This window comes from Rana temporaria, chromosome 2, assembly GCF_905171775.1.
Source record: "Rana temporaria chromosome 2, aRanTem1.1, whole genome shotgun sequence".
NCBI classification, from domain to species: Eukaryota; Metazoa; Chordata; class Amphibia; order Anura; family Ranidae; genus Rana; species Rana temporaria.
The window spans coordinates 70,047,910-70,069,548 of NC_053490.1; the positions used below are offsets into that span (position 1 = coordinate 70,047,910).

At 46.2% G+C, this 21,639-nt stretch overlaps 2 protein-coding genes across 2 annotated transcripts in view; one reads left to right on the forward strand and one right to left on the reverse strand.

Moving 5' to 3' along the window:
- LOC120929121 (mitochondrial ornithine transporter 1-like) overlaps positions 1-7,732 on the reverse strand; it is a 55,990-nt gene extending 48,258 nt beyond the window's left edge. The window contains exon 1 of the mRNA XM_040340355.1: positions 7,599-7,732. The gene's annotated coding sequence lies outside the window, so the exon portion shown is untranslated. The remainder of the gene's footprint in view (positions 1-7,598) is intronic.
- A 3,308-nt stretch (positions 7,733-11,040) lies between these two features.
- Positions 11,041-21,639, forward strand: part of MRPS31 (mitochondrial ribosomal protein S31) — a 107,852-nt gene continuing 97,253 nt past the window's right edge. Inside the window, exons 1-3 of the mRNA XM_040340350.1 lie at positions 11,041-11,293; positions 13,505-13,822; positions 17,985-18,146. Coding sequence (XP_040196284.1) covers positions 11,220-11,293; positions 13,505-13,822; positions 17,985-18,146 — 554 coding nt within the window. The 5' untranslated portion in view covers positions 11,041-11,219. The remainder of the gene's footprint in view (positions 11,294-13,504; positions 13,823-17,984; positions 18,147-21,639) is intronic.

Sequence of the window (21,639 nt, forward strand, 5' to 3'; positions counted from 1 at the left end):
TCTTACTACTCATGCTAATTGTAGACACCAGAATTAGCTTTCTCAGCTAGGGTTCCTCAAGAGCAGGGGTCAGGGCCGGTTTACTTTAGGGGGGCTGGAGTGGCCAGTGGAAGTAAAAAATGCCCTAGCGTCAGTAGAGTAAAAAAAAAGTACATAGTAACTGCAGTCAGTAGGAGGAGAAAAAGTGCCCCATTACTGGTATTAGTGGGAGGAATAACACCGCTTTATTGGGATCAGTGGGAGGAATAGTGCCCCATCATTGGTATTAGTGGGAGGAATATTTCCCCGATCATTGGTGCCAGTGGGAGGAATAGTGCCTAATTGTGTACATCAATGGGAGGAATTATGCCCCGATGTTGGTGTCAATGAGCGAAATAGTGTCTCATCATTGGTGTCAGTGGGAGGAAAACTGCCCCAGTGTTGGTGTCAGTGGGAGGAAAAATGCCCCAGTGTTGGTGTCAGTGGGAGGAAAAATGCCCCAGTGTTGGTGTCAGTGGGAGGAAAAATGCCCCAGTGTTGGTGTCAGTGGGAGGTAAAATGCCCCAGTGTTGGTGTCAGTGGGAGGAAAAATAACCCAGTGTTGGTGTCAGTGGGAGGAAAAATAACCCAGTGTTGGTGTCAGTGGGAGGAAAAATAACCCAGTGTTGGTGTCAGTGGGAGGAAAAATAACCCAGTGTTGGTGTCAGTGGGAGGAAAAATGCCCCAGTGTTGGTGTCAGTGGGAGGAAAAATAACCCAGTGTTGGTGTCAGTGGGAGGAAAAATAACCCAGTGTTGGTGTCAGTGGGAGGAAAAATAACCCGGTGTTGGTGTCAGTGGGAGGAAAAATGCCCCGGTGTTGGTGTCAGTGGGAGGAAAAATGCCCCGGTGTTGGTGTCAGTGGGAGGAAAAATGCCCCAGTGTTGGTGTCAGTGGGAGGAAAAATAACCCAGTGTTGGTGTCAGTGGGAGGAAAAATAACCCAGTGTTGGTGTCAGTGGGAGGAAAAATAACCCGGTGTTGGTGTCAGTGGGAGGAAAAATGCCCCGGTGTTGGTGTCAGTGGGAGGAAAAATGCCCCGGTGTTGGTGTCAGTGGGAGGAAAAATGCCCCAGTGTTGGTGTCAGTGGGAGGAAAAATAACCCAGTGTTGGTGTCAGTGGGAGGAATGGATCCCTATCCCTGGTGTCAGTGTAAGAAATGGTGTCCCCTTGTTGGTGTCAGTGGGAGGAATGGTTCCCCATAGTTGGTGTCAGTGTAAGAAATGGTGACCCCTTGTTGGTGTCAGTGGGAGGAATGGTTCCCCATAGTTGGTGTCAGTGTAAGAAATGGTGACCCCTTGTTGGTGTCAGTGGGAGGAATAGTGCCCTGAGGGCTGGATAAAGGCAAGCAAAGGGCCACATTCGGTCCATGGGCCTCGGTTTGGAGACCACTGCTCAAAAGGTTGCTAAGGGTTCCAGAAGCAGTGAGCAGATTGGCTGCAGGGGTCAGATATTGCCTTCAACGTTCTAGAGCCAACATTATTTGGCAGAGCCATTAGAGTGGAACAATGGAGCCTCCCACACTCAGATAAGTAACCACTAACAAAGGGCTCACCAGCTTTGCGCATTACCTTTGCGATAAGTTTATTGCAGTAATAAAACGCACAAACAGCATCAACAGTCAAGAATTTCAGTATCCACAGTGTTCTGAAGATCCGGTAACCTGAACAAGAACCAACCATAACCTTTTGTGTTTTATTATTACAATAAAGTTATGGCAAAGGTAATGGGCAAGGCTGGTGCGCTCTCTGTTTTAGTTTTTTAATGTGACCTTTGGGCGCTCCCTGCCCTTGGGGGGCAGCAACGTTTTGCCTACATTGGAGTAGCTGAAGATTGATGGCAGTACATTCCCCCAGAGTGCAGGAGATTGTTCTTTTAGTTCAGGTAACAACTTACGACACGTACACACAACCGTTTTTCATGACGAGAAAAATGCAATTTTTTTAATTGTTCGTTAAAAACGATCGTGTGTGCGCTCCAGAGAATTTTTCTCGACGTGAAAAATGGGCATTAAATATTTAGAACCTGCTCTAATTTTTCTCTTCATTTTTCACATCATGAAAAACGTTCGTGTGTGGGCTTTAACGACAGGAAAAAAAACGTGCATGCTCAGAAGCAAGTTATGAGACGGGAGCGCGAATCGTCTCTCACCAAACTTTTACTAACCCGAAATCAGCAAAAGCAGCCCAAAGGGTGGCGCCATCCGAATGGAACTTCCCCTTTATAGTGCCGTCGTCCGTGTTGTACGTCACCGCGCTTTGCTCGAGCATTTTTTTTTTCACGATTGTGTGTATGCAAGGCAGGCTTGACAAGAATCACGTCGAGAAAAACTTTGTTTGTTCCCATGACATTAGAAACGGTCGTGTGTACGCGGCATAAGAGCCAGGATGATTTTAACTGTCTGTAGAGGGGGGGGGGGGGGGAGCATTCTTCCCTCCAATCCCCAAAGTAGGAAGGGAATTCCTCCCACAGACCACCAAACGTAAGGGTGTTTCTCCCACTGTTCAGTGTATGGGGGACAATCCACCTACAGTCCACCAATGGGACCACCACTGGAAATGGGCTTTTCTCCCACAGACCAGCAATGTTTGGGTGCATTTTCCCCACAGATCACCAATGTAAGAGTGCTTTTTTCCCACAGATCACCAAGGTAAGGGTGCATTCCTCCCACAGATCACCAAGGTAAGGGTGCATTCCTCCCACAGATCACCAAGGTAAGGGTGCATTCCTCCCACAGATCACCAAGGTAAGGGTGCATTCCTCCCACAGATCACCAAGGTAAGGGTGCATTCCTCCCACAGATCACCAAGATAAGGGTGCATTTCTCCCACAGATAACCAAGGTAAGGGTGCATTCCTCCCACAGGCCACCAATGTAAGGGTGCATTTCTCCCACAGACCACCAATGTAAGGGTGCATTTCTCCCACAGACCACCAATGTAAGGGGACATTTCTCCCACAGGCCACCAATGTAAGGGTGCATTTCTCCCACAGGCCACCAATGTAAAGGGTGCATCTCTCCAACTGACTAAATGTAAGGGCTGATCCACATTTCCTGCACAGTAAATTGCTGCATTTTACCTAGCAGGAAGTGTTTGTTCTGGCTGCCATTTTGGCTGGTGATGTATTGCACTTTTAGAACTAATCCCATCAGAACCCTTCAAGTTGACTTATGAGTAAATCCAGTACAATTGCATGTGAATTTAATTTAAATTCTCTCTGTTTCCTTCATCAAGGCTATCCTCTCCGGGTCCCTATCCCCCTAGGCTGTCCTTTCTGGGTCCTCCTTTCCCCAGTCTGTCCTCCCTAGGTCCCCCGCTCTCCGAGCTGTCCTCCCTAGGTCCCCCGCTCTCCGAGCTGTCCTCCCTAGGTCCCCCGCTCTCCGAGCTGTCCTCCCTAGGTTTCCCGCTCTCCGAGCTGTCCTCCCTAGGTTTCCCGCTCTCCGAGCTGTCCTCCCTAGGTCCCCCGCTCTCCGAGCTGTCCTCCCTAGGTTTCCCGCTCTCCGAGCTGTCCTCCCTAGGTCCCCCGCTCTCCGAGCTGTCCTCCCTAGGTCCCCCGCTGTCCGGGCTGTCCTCCCTAGGTCCCCCGCTGTCCGGGCTGTCCTCCCTAGGTCCCCCGCTCTCCGAGCTGTCCTCCCTAGGTCCCCCGCTCTCCGAGCTGTCCTCCCTAGGTCCCCCTCTCTCCGGGCTGTCCTCCCTAGGTCCCCCACTCTCTGGGCTGTCCTCCCTAGGTCCCCCACTCTCTGGGCTGTCCTCACTAGGTCCCCCACTCTCTGGGCTGTCCTCACTAGGTCCCCCACTCTCTGGGCTGTCCTCCCTAGGTCCCCCGCTCTCCGGGCTGTCATCCCTAGGTCCCCCGCTCTCCGAGCTGTCATCCCTAGGTCCCCCGCTCTCCGAGCTGCCCTCCCTAGGTCCCCCGCTCTCCGAGCTGTCCTCCCTAGGTCCCCCGCTCTCCGAGCTGTCCTCCCTAGGTCCCCCGCTCTCCAGGCTGTCCTCCCTTGGTCCCCCGCTCTCCGGGCTGTCCTCCCTAGGTCCCCCGCTCTCCGAGCTGTCCTCCCTAGGTCCCCCGCTCTCCGAGCTGTCCTCCCTAGGTCCCCCGCTCTCCGGGCTGTCCTCCCTAGGTCCCCCACTCTCTGGGCTGTCCTCCCTAGGTCCCCCACTCTCTGGGCTGTCCTCACTAGGTCCCCCACTCTCCGAGCTGTCCTCTCTGGGTCCCAATCCCCCCAGCTATAGATTAGAAGCGCATTGCAAGCTTGCGCTTTGCACCTTTCTTTGGTAATTCCCCCAATGTATTGAATTTTTAGGCAGGTGTTAAGAAATGCTATAAAGTAAGAACACTTTCAAAAATAAATATTTGAATTGTTTATTTTTATCAATTTACAAAATTCCAAATGAGCAAAAAAAGAAAAATCGAAATCAAATCAATATTTGGTGTGACTACCCTTTGGCTTTAAACCAGCATCAATCTTATACTTGCTTGTTTTTTACACTTGCACAAAGTCAGGGGTTATGTAGGATTAAAGTCAGGAGTATGATTAATGAATTTTACCAAGCAGGTGCCATTGATCATCAATTTCATATTAAAGGGTCACTAAAGGAAAACATTTTTTTTGCTGAAATGACTGTTTACAGGGTATAGAGACATAACAGTTAATTGATTCCTTTTAAAAATGATTACAAATAGATAAAAAGCAATCATATAATGTGCCTGCAGTTTAGTTTCACTTTTAAACTGGTTTCATGTTCCTGTGAACTAGAGAGACACACAGAACAAAAACAAACAAATCCAGGGCAGTGTTTTGTTTTTAAAATGAATCTGATTGGTTCTGTTAAGTTTTAGACACACAGTAATGACAGCTTAGACCACCGTGAGAAAGCTCCCAGTACTGTGGTTATAAGGAGCCAGACAACCAGGAAGTGTGGAGATCAGAGCAGAATTACAGCAACTTCAAAGCAAAAACGAACAATAAGGACATGAAACCAGTACTGCAGTAAGGTAAAGGAAGCTATTTATCTAAAAAAAAAAAAATTCCTTTAGTGATCCTTTAAGGGCCCTTTCACACGGAGCGGATCCATATTGATCCGCCCCGTGTGTGTTCGTCGGCTCAGCAGGGATCATCCGTAAATCCCCGCTGAGCTGTCGGCGGACAGGGCGGTCCCCGCACACTGTGCAGAGACCGCCCTGTCTTTCCTCCACTCTCCCCTATGGGGAATCGGATGAATACGGACCGTGTGTCCGTATTCATCCGATCCGTTCCGCCAGACGGAAGAAAAATAGGGTTTTCTTCCATCTGAAAAAGCGGATCTTTGCGGAGGCGGATCGTTACGGACGTTAGTGAATGCATCATCCGCTAACGTCCACAATCCCATAGGGATACATTACAAGTCCGTAAACGGACTTGTAAAAAATGGACCGTTTGTCCGTACGTGTGAAAGGGCCCTAAGGGTTGAAACACAGTCATTAACTGAAACACACAGCTGTGTAGGAGGCTTAAAACAGGGTGAGGAACAGCCAAACCCTGCTGCTAAGGTAAGGTTGTGGAAAACAGTTTCATGTCACTGGTCTTTGATGCTACTTGAGTGCCAGAGAGTGTAAAGTTGCATGAAAGTCGCACTACATAAACAGAACTGTCATACTTTCGCAAAACACATCACAAATGCAACACTTTTAGTTTTTGGTGCAGGTCCATTAAAGTCTATTACACGGAAAATGCAATCTGCTGTGGGAAAAAAGTCCCTGACCCTCTCGAAAAAAAAAAAAAACACACCAGCTCAAAATGCACAGATGTGATTAGATCCATAGGACCATGTTAAATGGACTGTAGTGTATTTTTGCAAAACACATTAAAAAACACATATGTGTGAACTAAGGGTAAAACTGTATCAGAATTACTTCTCTTCTTGTTTTAGGTCAGTGACTGACAGCCCTGACAAGTCAATATCAGAATGATATCCAGGGAACTAGCTTTCCCGAGAGAAGTCTGTAATGGCAGCCAACAATACAGACTCCCTTTTAATGCGTAAATTTGGCAAAGCAGATGTTGTGGTCATTGGGAGGTTTATTTACTAGCTGGAGAGCGCAAAAATCAGGCTCACTTCTGCATGGAAACCAATCAGCTTCTAACCCCAGCTTGCTCAATTAAGCTTTGGCAATAAAACCTGGAAGCTGATTAGTTTCTATGCAGAAGTGAGCCTGATATTTCACTCTCCAGCTTTAGTAAATAAAACCCAATGTGTACTTAAAGCGGTGGTTCACCCACAAGAACAACATTCTAGCATTAAATTAGGCATAGTAGCGCGAGCTACAGTATGCCTTTATTTATTTTTTTTGCCCCGTACTCACAGTGCAATCCTATAGTGAAGATTCTGACTCCCCGTGGGGAATGGGCGTTCCTATCCAGAGGGAAGATGACTGACAACCGGCTATGGCACGTCACGCTCCCCGAAGATAGCCGAAGTAGGTCTCGGCTCTTCACGGCGCTATACGGCGCCTGCGCACAGACTATGCGCAGGCGCTGTGAAGAGCCAAGTCCTATTTCGGCTATTTCTGGGGGAAGCGTGACGTGCCAGAGCCGGCCATCAATCATCTTCCCTCTGGATAGGAACGCCCATTCCCCGCGGGGAGTCGGAATCTTCACTACGGGATTAAACTGTGAGTACGGGGCAAAAAAAATAAATAAAGGCATACTGTAGCTCGCGCTACTATGCTTAATTTAATGCTAGGAAAAAAAAAAAAATTATAGGGTGAACTCCCTCTTTAAAGTGGAGGTCCAGTCTAAAAAAATAAATAAATAAATAAAAAAAAGGCTAAAAAAAAAAAAGTTATACTTACCAGAAATTGCTGTTACTAGGCAGATCGTCCTAATCTGCCTGTTCCTCTTCTGCGGTGAGGTCCTGTGTTCTCCTCCTTGCGAAGCCTCCTGGGAAATGGAGGCGCACTGCCTTCTGGGACGCACAGGACGGTGTTCCCATTCACAAATAGCCACTCAACTCGCGCATGTGCAGTAGGAAACGGGCAGTGAAGCTGTACAGCTTTACTGCCTGTTTCCCTTAGTGAGGATGGTGGTGACGGGACTAGCCAAGATCGACGGAACGGCCTCGGGCGGCCGACATCACGTGCAACCTGGACAGGTAGTGTGCTTATTAAAAGTCAGCAGCTACAGTGTTTGTAGCTGCTGACTTTTATTTTTTTTAAAGCCGGACCTCCGCTTTAATATTTATGTTTTTCTTCTAACTATTCATAAAATAATCTGAATGATAAGCATATCTAACGTGTTTTGTATATTTTATATTTGGCTGTGTGTAAAGTTTGCCATACACTGTATGAAGTTTGCTCAGCTGCCTCCATCCCAACATCACTCAATTGGAAAAATCAAAGGACCCAGGCAGAAAATTATTGGCTGAAAAGTGGTTGTATCCAATTAGCTGCAGCCGCTGTACAGGCGTTTTGACAGCATGCAAGGCCAGTTGTCAAAATACAATACTCACCAATCTGTGGATGATTGAATCTGTTACTTTTTATCAGTGTATGGTTAGCTTAACAAAACAAGTCAGCAGCAGTGACCTCAATCAAAGTGGTGTGTACCTGAGCTTGGTGGAACAGTGATGACAGCAAAAGCAGGCGTTATGATACACTTGTTGGTTGGCAAAGAGCGGCTCCATGGGGTAAACCATCTTCTGACACCCAAAACAGATCTCTCGTGCCGGCATCTGAAACTTCTGTTCAAAACACAATGAAACCTTTAAGACCAACTCATTATTCAGATGTGCAGCTTTGTGAGAATGCAAAAATTTCCTGCACAGAAATGGATGTAGTAGTTCAAAGTAAGCTACGTTTTAGGCAGTCTATTCTTAAAGTGGAACTCCAGGCAAACCACAGTTAAAGCGGGGGTTCCGCGGTACGGGCGTTTTTTTTTTTTTTTCTTAATTTAACTCTTGCTATGTTATTAAAATTGTACTCACATCTTTCATGTTTCTACTGCCCCGCATTCACCCTTGGCATGAAATCTGTCTTTATAAAAAGTTCTTCTTGCCGTTTCCATTTTGCTTGTGGGCAGCATGAATCCCACAAGCAAATTCTTCCAGGGAATTCGATCCGCCATCATCACGTGACCTGCTTCATGGGTCACGTGATGAGTAAAATCCTGCAATATTTTGTGAATCTGCCTTATGACTTGTCTCCTGGGAAGCGTGACGCTGTGCTCCCAGGAGACACTGGGGTGCTTGGAAATTAAATGACACGCCCACTCCCGCGGGAGTGATACCCGGAAGTGCCTGTATTGTCTTCTGAATGAAGGTATTTTAATCATTTAAAAAATTTACAATAGCGGACTTTACATTTACTTATTATGCCGGTCTTAATAAGCTGCAGTTTCTATTGAGGGTGAACCTCCGCTTTAAAATGCATAAAATATATTGTTTACCGTTGCTCTGCAATACTGGCCAGCACAGAAGGTTAACCAAGTGTTGGCAGGTGCTGTCTGGCAGGGACAGTACTTAGAGGTAAGGAAAGGTCCTGGAGGAGTAGAGACAGTGCAGGGACTATGTCTACCTTGATCCATGAAGGCTTCCCCTCTGGGTGGACAGAGGGATGCTGTGGGAGGAAGGACAGAGGGATGCCGTGGGAAGAGGGATGCCTTGGGAGGAGGGACAGACGAACGCTGTGGGAGGAGGGACAGAGGGACACCATGGGAGAAGGGACGCTGTGGAAGGAGGGACAGAGGGACGCCAAAGGGAAAAGGGACACAGAGGGAGGACAGCAGGATGGTGTGGGATGAGGGACGTCATGGGGGGAAGACGCAGAGGGACGAGGAATGCCATGGGAGGAGGGACAGAGGAACGCCATGGGAGGAGGGACAGAGGAACACCGTAGGAGGAGGGACACCATGGAAGGAGGGATGCTGAGAGAGAAGGAACAGAGGGACACGAGGGAGGAGGGTTATACCTGGATAATGCCTGTAGGTTTAGGCATCGCCTTGGTATCGTTTTTTTTCAGCCAGCGGTCGGCTTCATGTAAAAGCAATACTAGTGGCTAATTAGCTGCTAGACTGGGGCTTTTGCTGCCTTCCATGGCTTTCTCAGGTTCTCCTGTCCCCCAGGGGAACCCGAAAAGCTGCTTGTGGTACCGCCAGCTGACCATAGGAGCTGAACAGAGACCAGAACGGCTCCAATCAGCTCTATGGCCTAAAAAAACGGAAGCTATGAGCATTTTATCCCTTTAGTTTTGCCGGATATAAACAGCGCCATTTTAAATTGGGAAAGAATCTTATCACACTGATCTTGGTGCAGTCAGATACTTTAAGGGCAGAGGAGAGATCTAGAGTCTAATAGACCCTATTTAAAAGAAGAAAAAAAGGTAGTACCTGTCACTAGCTATTGCTATCATAGGGTATATTTACATTTCCTGTGATAACAATAAAAGTGATCAAAATATAAATAAAAAATATGAAAGGGACAGTCTTAAAATAACATAGCAAAATAATTATAAAAATTTTAATTAAAGCACCCCTGTCCCCCTCGTGCTCACGCGCAAAGGTGAACGTAAGCATTGGTATCGTGTAGTATGTAAACAGCAATTGCACCATGCATGTGAGGTATCACCACGTATGTCTGATTGAGGGCAGTAATTCTAGCACTAGAACTGGGCAATACACTGTGTTTTTGTGCATTAAAATTAAAAAGTTTGTTTTGGCCAATTGCAACACCCACCATTTTATTCTGTACGGCCTTTGCTTTGAAATTATACATAAATGTTTGGGGATTCAAAATACTTTTCTAAACAATTTTTTTTTTTAATTTTTCATGTAAACATGGTGGCATTTGGCGTGTTGCAGGACGGGGGTATTTGGCGTGTTGCAAGACAGTGGCATTTGGCGCGTTGCAGGACAGTGGCATTTGGCGCGTTGCAAAACGGGGGCATTTGGCGTGTTGCAGGACAGTGGCATTTGGCGCGTTGCAGGACAGTGGCATTTGGCGCGTTGCAGGACAGTGGCATTTGGCACGTTGCAGGACGGGGGTATTTGGCGTGTTGCAGGACGGTGGCATTTGGCGCGTTGCAAGACGGTGGCATTTGGCGCGTTGCAGGACGGGGGTATTTGGCGTGTTGCAGGGCGGTGGCATTTGGCGTGTTGCAGGACGGTGGCATTTGGCGCGTTGCAGGACGGTGGCATTTGGTGCGTTGCAGGACGGGGGTATTTGGAGTGTTGCAGGACGGTGGCATTTGGCGTGTTGCAGGACGGTGGCATTTGGCGCGTTGCAGGACGGGGGTATTTGGCGCGTTGCAGGACAGGGGTATTTAGCGTGTTGCAGGATGGTGGCATTTGGCGTGTTGCAGGACGGTGGCATTTGGCGCGTTGCAGGACGGTGGCCTGCCCTGCAAAACACCTAAATCCGCCTGTCACATGATCAGTCAATTCTCTCCGACAGGAGCAGAGAGGCAGTCAGAATCTGACGACTATATTCTCCCTTTGCAGATAATTGGATAATGCCTCCAACAACCTGCGCATGCGCAGTGTTTTTGTCACACCATCAACATACGCGTCCTGCGAATGCGCAGATTGTCGGAGGCATTATGCGACGGGGATGCACTATTCTATAGAACACTGGCACTGAGACTCCAGCTTGTGGCACAGCAATCAAAGCATGCCTTATAGGTACAAGGAAGCCCAGTTTTTGGATAATAATGACCTTTAAGCCCCTCCCACCACCCTGTTTGACCACACCCACTTTTTTGGGGGCACTTCTAGAAAATCTCCCTCATTGTCACATAGAGAAAAGTTAAAAGATATACTTACTTTGCTCATCTCATGATGATGACCCTTCATGTGATCGCACATAATCACAGGCCTGGTCTCCATGCTCCAGACTCTTCTAACGAAGGTTACCGTTTGAACAGCCCGGTATATGATCACATGACCAGACCTCTTCCAATTGGAGAGCAGGGGATTCTTTGGCCCATGTTATTTGTCTGTATCCATGGAAACACACATTATACCTTTTATTATAGACCCCCGAAACCTGAAGACGAGGGGCGGCATGTACTGGAAACTATCCTCTGTGGTTTCTTCTAAAGATACTAGAACCCCGGGCAGTAAACATGCCTAGGAACAATTCTGCTCTGCTCTTGTTTCCGCACGGAGCGATTATACGTGACACTGGTGCTCTTGCTTTGCTGTCCCCCTAGTCAGGGTCACGCTGTGCAGTAGAAATGTATCGCAGGGCTGTGCTGGTCCTGTACAGAGGTGGTCGAGGACGGACAGAGGGGGCTCTCACCTCCAGCAGGTACATTGTATTGTCTGTCCATGCCCGGCCTGCTGCACTGTATGTACGGCACTCTGATGTGATGGCTGTCTTCTATCCATCCATCCCTGATGACATTTCTCTTCCACTGCTCTGTACATAGAATGCAAAGTGAACTGTCACTGCTGTGAACGCCAGTATGCTGGGGGGGTGGTGTAATGGTGCTGACACCCGTGTTGGGGGGTAATGGTGCTGACACCCGTGTTGGGGGGGTAATGGTGCTGACACCCGTGTTGGGGGGGTAATGGTGCTGACACCCGTGTTGGGGGGGTAATGGTGCTGACACCCGTGTTGGGGGGGTAATGGTGCTGACACCCGTGTTGGGGGGGTAATGGTGCTGACACCCGTGTTGGGGGGGTAATGGTGCTGACACCCGTGTTGGGGTAACTTGCACTCACTGATACAGTGTATAGCTAGCTACTGCAACTCTGTTCCTACCATGGAATTCTACAGGTCGTAACTGCAATCAGTAGCTAGCTATACACTGCACATTGTAGCTGTAAGGGAATTGGATTTCAGCTCCAGTGTGCTGTTTGGGAAGCAGGAGCTCTGCCAGTGTACAATGCAGGGATGGAAGACTTAGTGACCCCGGCACTGTGCCCACCTCTCTCCCCCCCGGTACTGTGCCCTCGTAACAACTCCCCCCGCGACTGTGCCCTCGTAACCACCCCCTATACTGTGCCCTCCTAACCACCCCCTATACTGTGCCCTCCCTGTGTTGTGTACTCCTGCCCTCCACCAGCTGTCACCGGGCTTCGCAGGGATGAGCGACACGGAGATCGTTCCCTGTGTACAGAGCTTTGTGTTAAATGTCAACACAGAGCTCTGGGCTGTGAATGCACACAGCTTATCAGCATGTCCCAGTAATTAATTATTGGCCAGGAACTGCTGACAGACTCCCCCTGTGTACAATCACAGTGGGCGTCAGAGGGGGGGCACACATGAATGCGCTCTAAACCCAGGAGTACGGGTATGTCACTTTGTTTACAGTGGCTGCTCATCTGCAGTACAAAGCTTGGTTAAAGAGGAGGGTTCTCAAGGGTTACCTAAAGGTGGACAGAGAATGAGATAGGCAAATTGGGATAAAAAGTTCCAGAGGATAAGAGTGGAGTCGCGAAGAGTTTTCAATGGGTGCCTGAAGGTTGACAGAGTAGGACAGTGATATGCAATTATCAGACCTCCAGCTGTTGCAAAACTACAAGTCCCATCATGCCTCTGCGTGTCATGCTTGTGGCTGTCAGAGTCTTGCTATGCCTCATGGGACTTGTAGTTCTGCAACAGCTGGAGGTCCTCTAATTGTATATCCATGCTTTAAGGGTTCAAAATACTGGGAGGTGGAGGCGTGCATTCGGGTCATGTGATTGTTCTGATTGGCTGTCACAGCGGTCACATGCTGGGAAAGCTTCCGATTGCTAGGATGCATCGGGAGCTTTCCAGGAACCGTCGCTACTCCCAGCACAGTAAGTCATTTACACAGGGCTGCATTTATGTGGCCCTGCGCCATGAAGGTCCACACACCAAGAGGCCACATATGTGTGTGGCCGGCGTGAAGAGGTTAATATGATAAGTGTTAGAAAAGGGCAATGGGCCAATTGTCTGGCACATAAAAATAAAGCACAGGATCGCCACGGACCATTTTTGTATGTTGAAATATTCCCAGTCCTGGACCTTTCAATCCAATAAAATGATAATATTTTGTTATGAGTTTGGAGATGCGCTTGAGATGATAAAGCGATTGTAATCGATTGTAAGCATTGTAAGCATGTTATACTTCCCTCCACTAAGCAGCTTGTTTGGAACAGTGTGGCCCCGATCCTCGTCTTCTGGGGTCCCTCGGCGGCTCCTCCTCGCATCAGATAAAACCCCCTAGGAGAAGCGCTCTCCCAGGGAGTTATTTTTGCTCCCGAGTCCAGCATTTGCATCCATAGACACCAATGCCGGACTTGGCCCTGCTCCACATATTATTGGATTTGATTGACAACAGCGGGAGCCAATGGCTGCGCTGCTATCAATCTATCCAATCAAGAGCCGGGACCCCGTGCAGAAAGTGTGAGCGCGTCTCCGCCGAGGGGATGAAGGGGGTCAGGTAAGTAAAGCGTGGGGGGGGTGTTGAGTGCCAGAATTGTTTTCACCTTAATGCGAGGGCTAACAACCCCTCTAGGCTTTATAATCAAACCTTTCTTGCTCTCATAGGTATACAAATCACATTGTGAAGTGCTTTTCTCTCGGAAGTGCGCACTGCTCTGAAAAGAAGCCACCTGAGGATCATGTCAGCTCCGGCCCACCTGCAGAAGAAAAGACGGATGTGCCGCACAAGGACGATTCCTCCCAGCCACAAGCAGACAATTTGAAGAATATCATAAGTGGCATGAAGGTGGAAGTGAGTGCTAAGAACATGCTTCTGGCAAAGAAGAAGGGAAAGAAGGAAAAGAATTTGAGAGAGAGGACGGAAGGATTGGAAAGTGCCAGTAAGATGTTTCAGATGGCATCAGGAGCAAACCGGCCAGATGAGTAAGTTATGTATAACAGGGTAAAGTACTGTCATCGGAGTTTTCATTTAAGATATGGATGATGACTGTGGCCCTGCTTTGCTTTAAATCAGTTATAAAGTGATTCTAAACCTTTTATTTTTTAAATAACAACAATGACATATTTGCACAAACAGTTTTGATCCTCCTCTTCTCAGGTCCCCTGGGGCAACTGGCTCCTCCTACCCCCGCCCCGCTAAGTGCCCCCATAGTAAGCAGCTTACTATGTGCTGGCCCGCTCCCGAGCCACGCTCTGTGTGTTCGTTGGCACAGACTGGCTACACCCCCCCCCCCTGCTCTTTCCTCATTGGCTGTGATTGACAGCAGCAGGAGCCAATGGTCTTTGAGGAAAAGAGCAGGGAAAGCCTCTGCTCTCGTGCGCAACGCTGGATCAGGCTCAGGTAAGCATAAGGGGGCGGGGCATGGTCTACTGCATGCAGAAGTTTTTTTCCCCCTTTGTAGAGAAAGTAAATGTTGAAGGCCAGTTCACACCATAGAAACAGTCCGGATGCATTCCAGATGCTTTTATGCATGCGCATTTTTGGTGCATTTTTGATGCAGTCCAATGCATTTATTCACCCTCTTTTTTTTTTTCTTAACCTTAAATAAGGACGTCCCCTTTAATTTGCGAGCCGCGTGGTCGCGCGCTGCCATCCTGTCGCGGGCTCCGTGCCCGCGGGACCCGCGTACTCGATGTCCGCCGGTGTCCCGCGATCAGGTCACAGAGCTAAAGAACGGGGAGATGTCAGTGTAAACACAACATCTCCCCGTGCTTCCCCTGACATGTCATTGATCGAATGTTCCCTCTCATTGGGAAGAGTGATCAGTGACATGTCACGGCAAGCCATGCCCCTAACAGTTAGAAGCACTCCCTAGGTCACACTTAACCCCTTCAGTGCCCCCTACAGGTTAATCCCTTCACTGCCAGTGTCATTTTTACAGTAACCAGTGCATTTTTATAGCACTTATTGCTGTAAAAATGACAATGGTGTCAAAAGTGTCTGATGTGTCCGCCATAATGTCGCAGTCATGATAAAAATCGCTGATTGCCGCCATTACTAGTAAAAAAAAAAAAAAAATGCCATAAAACTATCCCCTATTTTGTAGATGCTATAACTTTTGCGCAAACCAATCAATAAACGCTTATTGCGATTTTTTTTTTTTTCTTTCTAAAAATATGTAGAATACGTATCGGCCTAAACTGAGGGGAAAAAAATGATTTTTTTTATATATATATTTTTTGTGGATATTTATTATAGCAAAAAGCAAAAAATATTGCATTTTTTTTTTCAAAATTGTTGCTATATTTTTGTTTTATAGCACAAAAAATAAAAACCGCAGAGATGATCAAATACCACCAAAATAAAGCTCTATTTGTGGGGAAAAAAATGACATAAATTTTGTTTGGGAGCCACGTCGCATGACCGCGCAATTGTCAGTTAAAAGGACACCGTGCCGAATCGCAAAAAGTGGCCTGGTCTTTGGCCAGCGAAATGGTCCGGAGCTTAAGTGGTTAAAGTACATTTTAGGGCACATAAACTCAATTTATTACCCAATTTTTGGTGAAATGTAAAAGAAGAGATGAGTAAATAGACACTCAGCATGTCAAGCCTTAAAGTTGCAAGGGCACGTGAAATGGCGACAAACTTCAGTACAATCTATATTTTCCATAGCGGACGCTTTAATGGTGACTTTACACTGTATGCGGTGACGGATGTTTTACTGCATGATAAAACGTCTATCACCGCAGGGACACACAGGAAACGGTTGTTTCCTATGTGTCCAATTCACACAGCCTGCATTTTATCGCACCTGTGCCAAATCGCACGGCAATCCACAACAACATAAAGCATTGCACTTCTGTACATTACTGTTAATTAATTGTGCATTTTGTACACTTCAAATAGAGAGCTGTCGCAGTGCTGTGTGTAAATTCACCCTCGAGTATAAATTCACCTTTAGGAGAATGTTGCACGTCACACCAATATTTACCCTGCTGGGGGTTCTTCTCCCCACATCCACTGTCACAGTTTGAACTCAGCACAGTCATGCAGGGCTGTGCCCAGACACCTGCCTCATTTATTCATAGTTTCCTATGAATGGATAGACTACAAGTATCGTCAACCAAAAAGCTGAGTTTAGCCCTTTCACACTGGCAGCGCCCAAAAAACGCTGGTAAAGCGCCGCTAAGACCTCTTTCACACTAGGGCGTTTTTCAGGCTCTTTTGTGTTTAAAAAAAAACCTCCCTTAATGGGAAGGGGGCTTTAGGATCGGTGTATTCAACGCTCCTAAAGCGCTGCAAAGAAGCTGCTTGCAGGACTTTTTTTGGCACCCTGCCAGCGCAGCGCCTCAGTGTGAAAGCACTCGGGCTTTTATATTGGGATTGCAGATGCAGCTTCTTTCAGGCGCTTTTTTTAAGGCTAAAGCGCTTGTGTGAAAGGGATATTAAAACCCCAAATTATTGTTCTCACTCCAACTTGTGTAGCATGATCAATGTTTTCACGTGCAGATGCCCCAACTTTTGTATGTTCGTCTATGTGAGATGAGTGGGGCACTCACATTTTTTTGGGGGTGGGGTCTTAAAGTGGACCTTCAGTAATTTTTTTTTCTACTTTTCATCTAGTAACAGGTAAGTGTCCTTTTACTAAAATTCAGCAGCTACAGTATTTGTAGCTGCTGACTTATTGTTATTCATTTTGTTTGGGAGGGGGGGCGCGCGGACACTAAAGATCCTTAAATAGTACTAAAGGCAAAACCTTTTTCTTTATTTACATCCCAAGTCTTCATATAGCAAATTTTGTTTTGGGGGGGGGTTATGCTGCCATCAGGTGACTGAACACTGGCACAAAAAAATACAGGAAATCCCTACCCAGGCATGACCCCTCCCTGCTAGGCATAGCTTCAGTTTTGTAGCAAGCCATGAAATAAGTAAAGAAGACCGAAGGGATCCCTGTGTCCTGCAATGTTTAAGGAAAGGATTTTGCAGGTAAACCAAAATGTCTTTTTGGGTCTGAGATAAAACCTGACCACGGGATTCTAGTCTTTTCAATGTGGTTATTTGTGGCCTGTCGGCATGTTGCTGTGTTGCCCTCCTTTCATGTTCAGTACTTGGCGGCATCCCTATCATAATGAATATGAAAGATACCCTGTTTCCTGGGATTTATTATTTTTTTTGGTTTGCCTGTAAATTTATTTTCTTGGAGTACATCACAGGACACCAGGGTCCCTCCTATCTTCTTTACATCTTTCATGGCTTGCTACAAAGTTGAAGCAATGCCTAGCCCGGGCAGAGCTTTTCTGCCTTTTTTTTTGCCAGTGTCCAGTCACCTGAAGGTGGCAGCATAACCCTATCGTAATGAATATGAAGATGTCCTCTGATGTAATAATTTTACAGGTAAACCAAAAATATATATATATTTTTGCGCAAAATAAGGGAAGGTTATAACCCCTCTGTTTTGTGTGTGTTTTTTTTTTTTTTTTTTTTTTGCTTTATTTATTTATTTTTGCCATCTGTGTCCCATTGGGGAGATTTCCCCTCACTTCCTGTCCCATAGCCAAAACGGGAAGTGGGAGGAAATCCCTCCAAATGAAGGGAATCTCTGGTTGGCTTCAGGGTCACCAGAGATTTCCCTTCTATTATTGTACTGGGGCAACCCAAAATGTGGACTTTTCCTTCCCTTTCCGTGATGGTTTTAAGTGATCATAGAAAGCATGATAAATAGGGTAAATCTCCCTAACGGGAAGACAGACCGCAATAAAAATGTGTCAGGTGTTCTAATCCCTCTCCACTCTATCCAAAACCAAGAAGCTTTTAGCTCTACTGTAAGTTAGTTGTTAACCAATATGTGCTATAATTGATATATTTTTTAATTTTAAACTTATTAATAATAATGTGGGAGGTTCCATTGTTTGTTCCTACCTGAAGAAGGGTGTGCACTATTTTTAGCCCAAAACTGTAGATGTAATGGAACTATTTTACATTTGTATATATTTCACTTTTCAATACATTTTATTTATTTTATATATATATATATATATATATATATATATATATATATATATATATATATATATATATATATATATATATATATATTTTACCAGAAAATTTAGTTTTTAGATCATGCTTGTCTCCTCTTTTTAGGGAAAAAGCAGAGAGTCCTGAAATGGGCGCCGCAGTGTCTGCTGTTGCGTCAACTTTCCCGAAGCAAAAAAAAAATCAAGTGGAATCTGAGCTTCTGCAGCAACTGCGATTACACAAGAAAATGGCCGAAACCCAGAGGAAAGGAGGAGATCTGAACATCAGGTTAGCAGTAAAATTCACTGGTTTCCAGAGTTCCTTTTTAATATTTTTATTTTATTATTTTTTTTCATGGCTCTAATCTCAAACTAACAACAAAAAATTGCAAAAGCAACATAGCAGTAAGCTAGAAACCAAATTTACTGCCGGCATTGCAAGGGTTAAATGCTTGTCTAGGGGAACATTATTAAGCAGATATACCCCACTCTGACAGGCTTCTTCCCAGCTGCACGCCCAGTCTCCTGTTCTCTGTTGGTCACAGAATCTTTGATGTCGTCATGTACAATTCAGGACCAGCAGCCCTGCATTGTTAGTGAGGTTGCTGATGGGCCACCCACAACCTGGAGCATCGATGAGCACCGGCTCAAGGTGAGGGTCGTTGCATTTTATGTTCCACCTAGACCAGTGGTCCCCAAACTGCGACTCGGGACGATGTTCCTCCCGCGGACCCCAGTGACGGGGGGGGCGCTGTTCCTCCCGCGGACCCCAGTGACGGGGGGGCGCTGTTCCTCCCGCGGACCCCAGTGACGGGGGGGGGGGACTGTTCCTGACGCCAGGACATTCTACTCCCACAGCCCATATTTTGGCCCCTCTGAAGTATAATAAACTGGCCTTTTGTTTAGAAAGTTTGGAGACCCCTTTTTTCATGTTCAGTACTTGGCGACATCCCTATCATAATGAATGTGAAAGATACCGTTTCCTGGGATGTTTGAAAAAAATTTAGTTTTTGGTACATGACGAGACACCAGACTCCCTCCCATCCTTTACTTGTTTCATGGCTTGCTACAAAGCTGAAGCAATGCCTAGCCCAGGCAAGGATTTCCTGCCTTTTTTTTTGCCAATGTCCAGTCACCTGAAGGTGGCAGTATAACTCTAATGAATATAAGGATGTCCTGTGATGTACTCCAAGAAAAGGATTTTACAGGTAAACCAAAAATATTTTTTATTTTGAGCTGAGTAGGGTAAGGTTATAACCCTTGAAATAACCATTCAGTGGTTATGAATACACCTTATTTATTATAAATATGTATTGACTTGTCTATTCCTATAATTGGCTAATCTAGCAAAGCTCTGATATAGTTAATGGTGATGGTACAATAATAAGGTTAGCTATTAAAAATAAACACACTGCTTAAATGAACAAGGGTCTTATTTATTTCCCTAGAAAATAGGAATGCCAACATAAAACACTAAAAGAAAATATTACCGAGCATATGAAACAAAAGAACATCAATGATACTTGTATCTATGTAAGGTCGTTCTCTTTGGTCAGTATCTTCAGATGGCAAAGAGAAAGCAGCCCCATCTAGCCACAATTTTTAAAGCCCACTCAGACACTACCCACTGCCAGCCTATCTAGCCATCTGTATCCACTAAGAATCTTTAAGAGGTCGTCCTTCCTAATATATTTTCTTCCTTTGTCCATCCTCCAGGAAGCATTCTGTAGTGTCCACTAGGGAGCAGCAAAGGGTCCATGAATCACTGAATTCTGACCCGGTGTTCTGTCGAATTGCTTTCCCATCGAATAGTGCCCGGGACGAACGGCGCATGCATCATAGGAGGTAACTCTCGATGAAAGATACCATTTCACAGACACAATTTAAACCTATACAAAAAGCGAGGAAACCAGACCATTGGCACACTGTATAGTCCTCCCACAACAGCGAGGCACAATGTGAGAACTATGGGCTCCCCCTGCTGTTTGTATAGGTTTCAATTGTGCCCGTGAAATGGTATCTCCCATCGAGTGATACCTCATTCCAACTGATCGGCAACTTAACTGGAGTGCGGCTCCGTCCTGCGCATTCGCGGGCACTATTCGATAGGAGGAACTTCTTGACAGAACACTGGGTCAAATCTTCAGTGACAGCTGTTCTTTGATCTTCTGTAATTCAGGCCATCGGTCATCTTAGCAGCAGTTGGTTTTTTGTTTGCAGACATGATAATCAGGCACTTCAATCTTTATTACACCAGGTGGTTTTGAGCCAAGCTCTATCCTATTCTCCCCCGCCAGGGGGCATGACACTTTATCAACACCCCGCTGGGTGAACTTGATCAGCTGGCCTTTCAGGCCAGCTTTAATCAGGTTTCAACAATCCAGAAACATCTGATGTTGGAACAAAAAAAACATGTTGCCTTCCAACAACCCCTCAGTTTTTGTGTTTTTTTTGTTTGTTTTTTGCCACCTGTGTCCTATTGGGGAGATTTCCCCTTACTTCCTATTACATAGCCAAAACAGGAAGTGGGAGGAAATCCCTCCAAATGAAGGGAATCTCTGGTTGGCCCCAGGGTCACCCGAGATTTCCCTTCTATTATTGTACTGGGGCAACCCAAAATATGGGATTTTCCTTCACTTTCAGTGAACATAGAAAGCATGATAAATAAATCTCCCTAACGGGGACACAGACCGCAATAAAAATGTGTCCGGTGTTCTAATCCCTCTCCACTCTATCCAAATACAGAGGCAATTATTAAATTTGATAAAAATGAGATGCATTTATATATTCTTACAGACATAACCGGCCCCTTGAGGGCAACCATAATGCAGAGATTGAGTTTGACACCCCTGTAATGTAACCACCTAGATTCATGTCTGCAGTTCAATGGTTTGCTAGGCATATTGTCTTATGGCACCTGAATGTAAATCATTTACTGAATATAGGGGAATGGGACAGACCGATCCTAGAATGTCCTATCAGGGGGAGAACAGAATGTTTTTTTTTTTAAACTTGCTCTGTTTGCTTCCCTGAGAAGTTGTGAAAGAGTTTGTTGTGACATTTATGTGATGGAAAACTTTTATGCCTAACCCTTCTACAACCTAAACTGTCAGTGATTAGATATTAAAAAGCAAACCTATGGTAAAATAAACCTCAGCAGCCATGATTATCGTGGTCAGCAAACAGAGGGGGACACAGGAACAGGCAGGAATAACCATGTTTTTCACAGTTTATATAGGGTCAGATTAAACGGCACAAGCACTGTGCTGTTTAATCTGCTATAAGGGAACTGGAGCTCCTCCTTTTTTTGGGGGGGGGGGGTTTACAACCACTTTAACTGCTTCAGCAATGATTGGCATCACTGGGCACAGACTGGCATCACTTGCAGGGCACTGTTGGGGCTGCACTGTAATCGGGGCACTGATTACCTGTACAGTCTCCCCATGCGAGGAAATGCCGCTGATTGTTCTCTTTTCCTCGCACTCACATGGGTACAGAGCCACATCATGGACTCTTTACCGAGATCAGGGTTGTGCCGTGTCCTAGGGATTGCCGCGCCGTGGGCACGCAAAATTGGTGACACTGGGGCAACGTCATATGACGTTGCCCCAAAATGAGAGGAGATCCCGTCCGCCATCATTTTCCTATACGGCAGGTGGGAGGAGGTTAAAAAAGGTTCTCGGGTATGGTATATCTTTATGTAGTTGCATTAATCCAGCTTGGACCAATGTAACTATTTATATACCATACCAGACCGATTTCCCTGGAAGCTGGAATTAAGT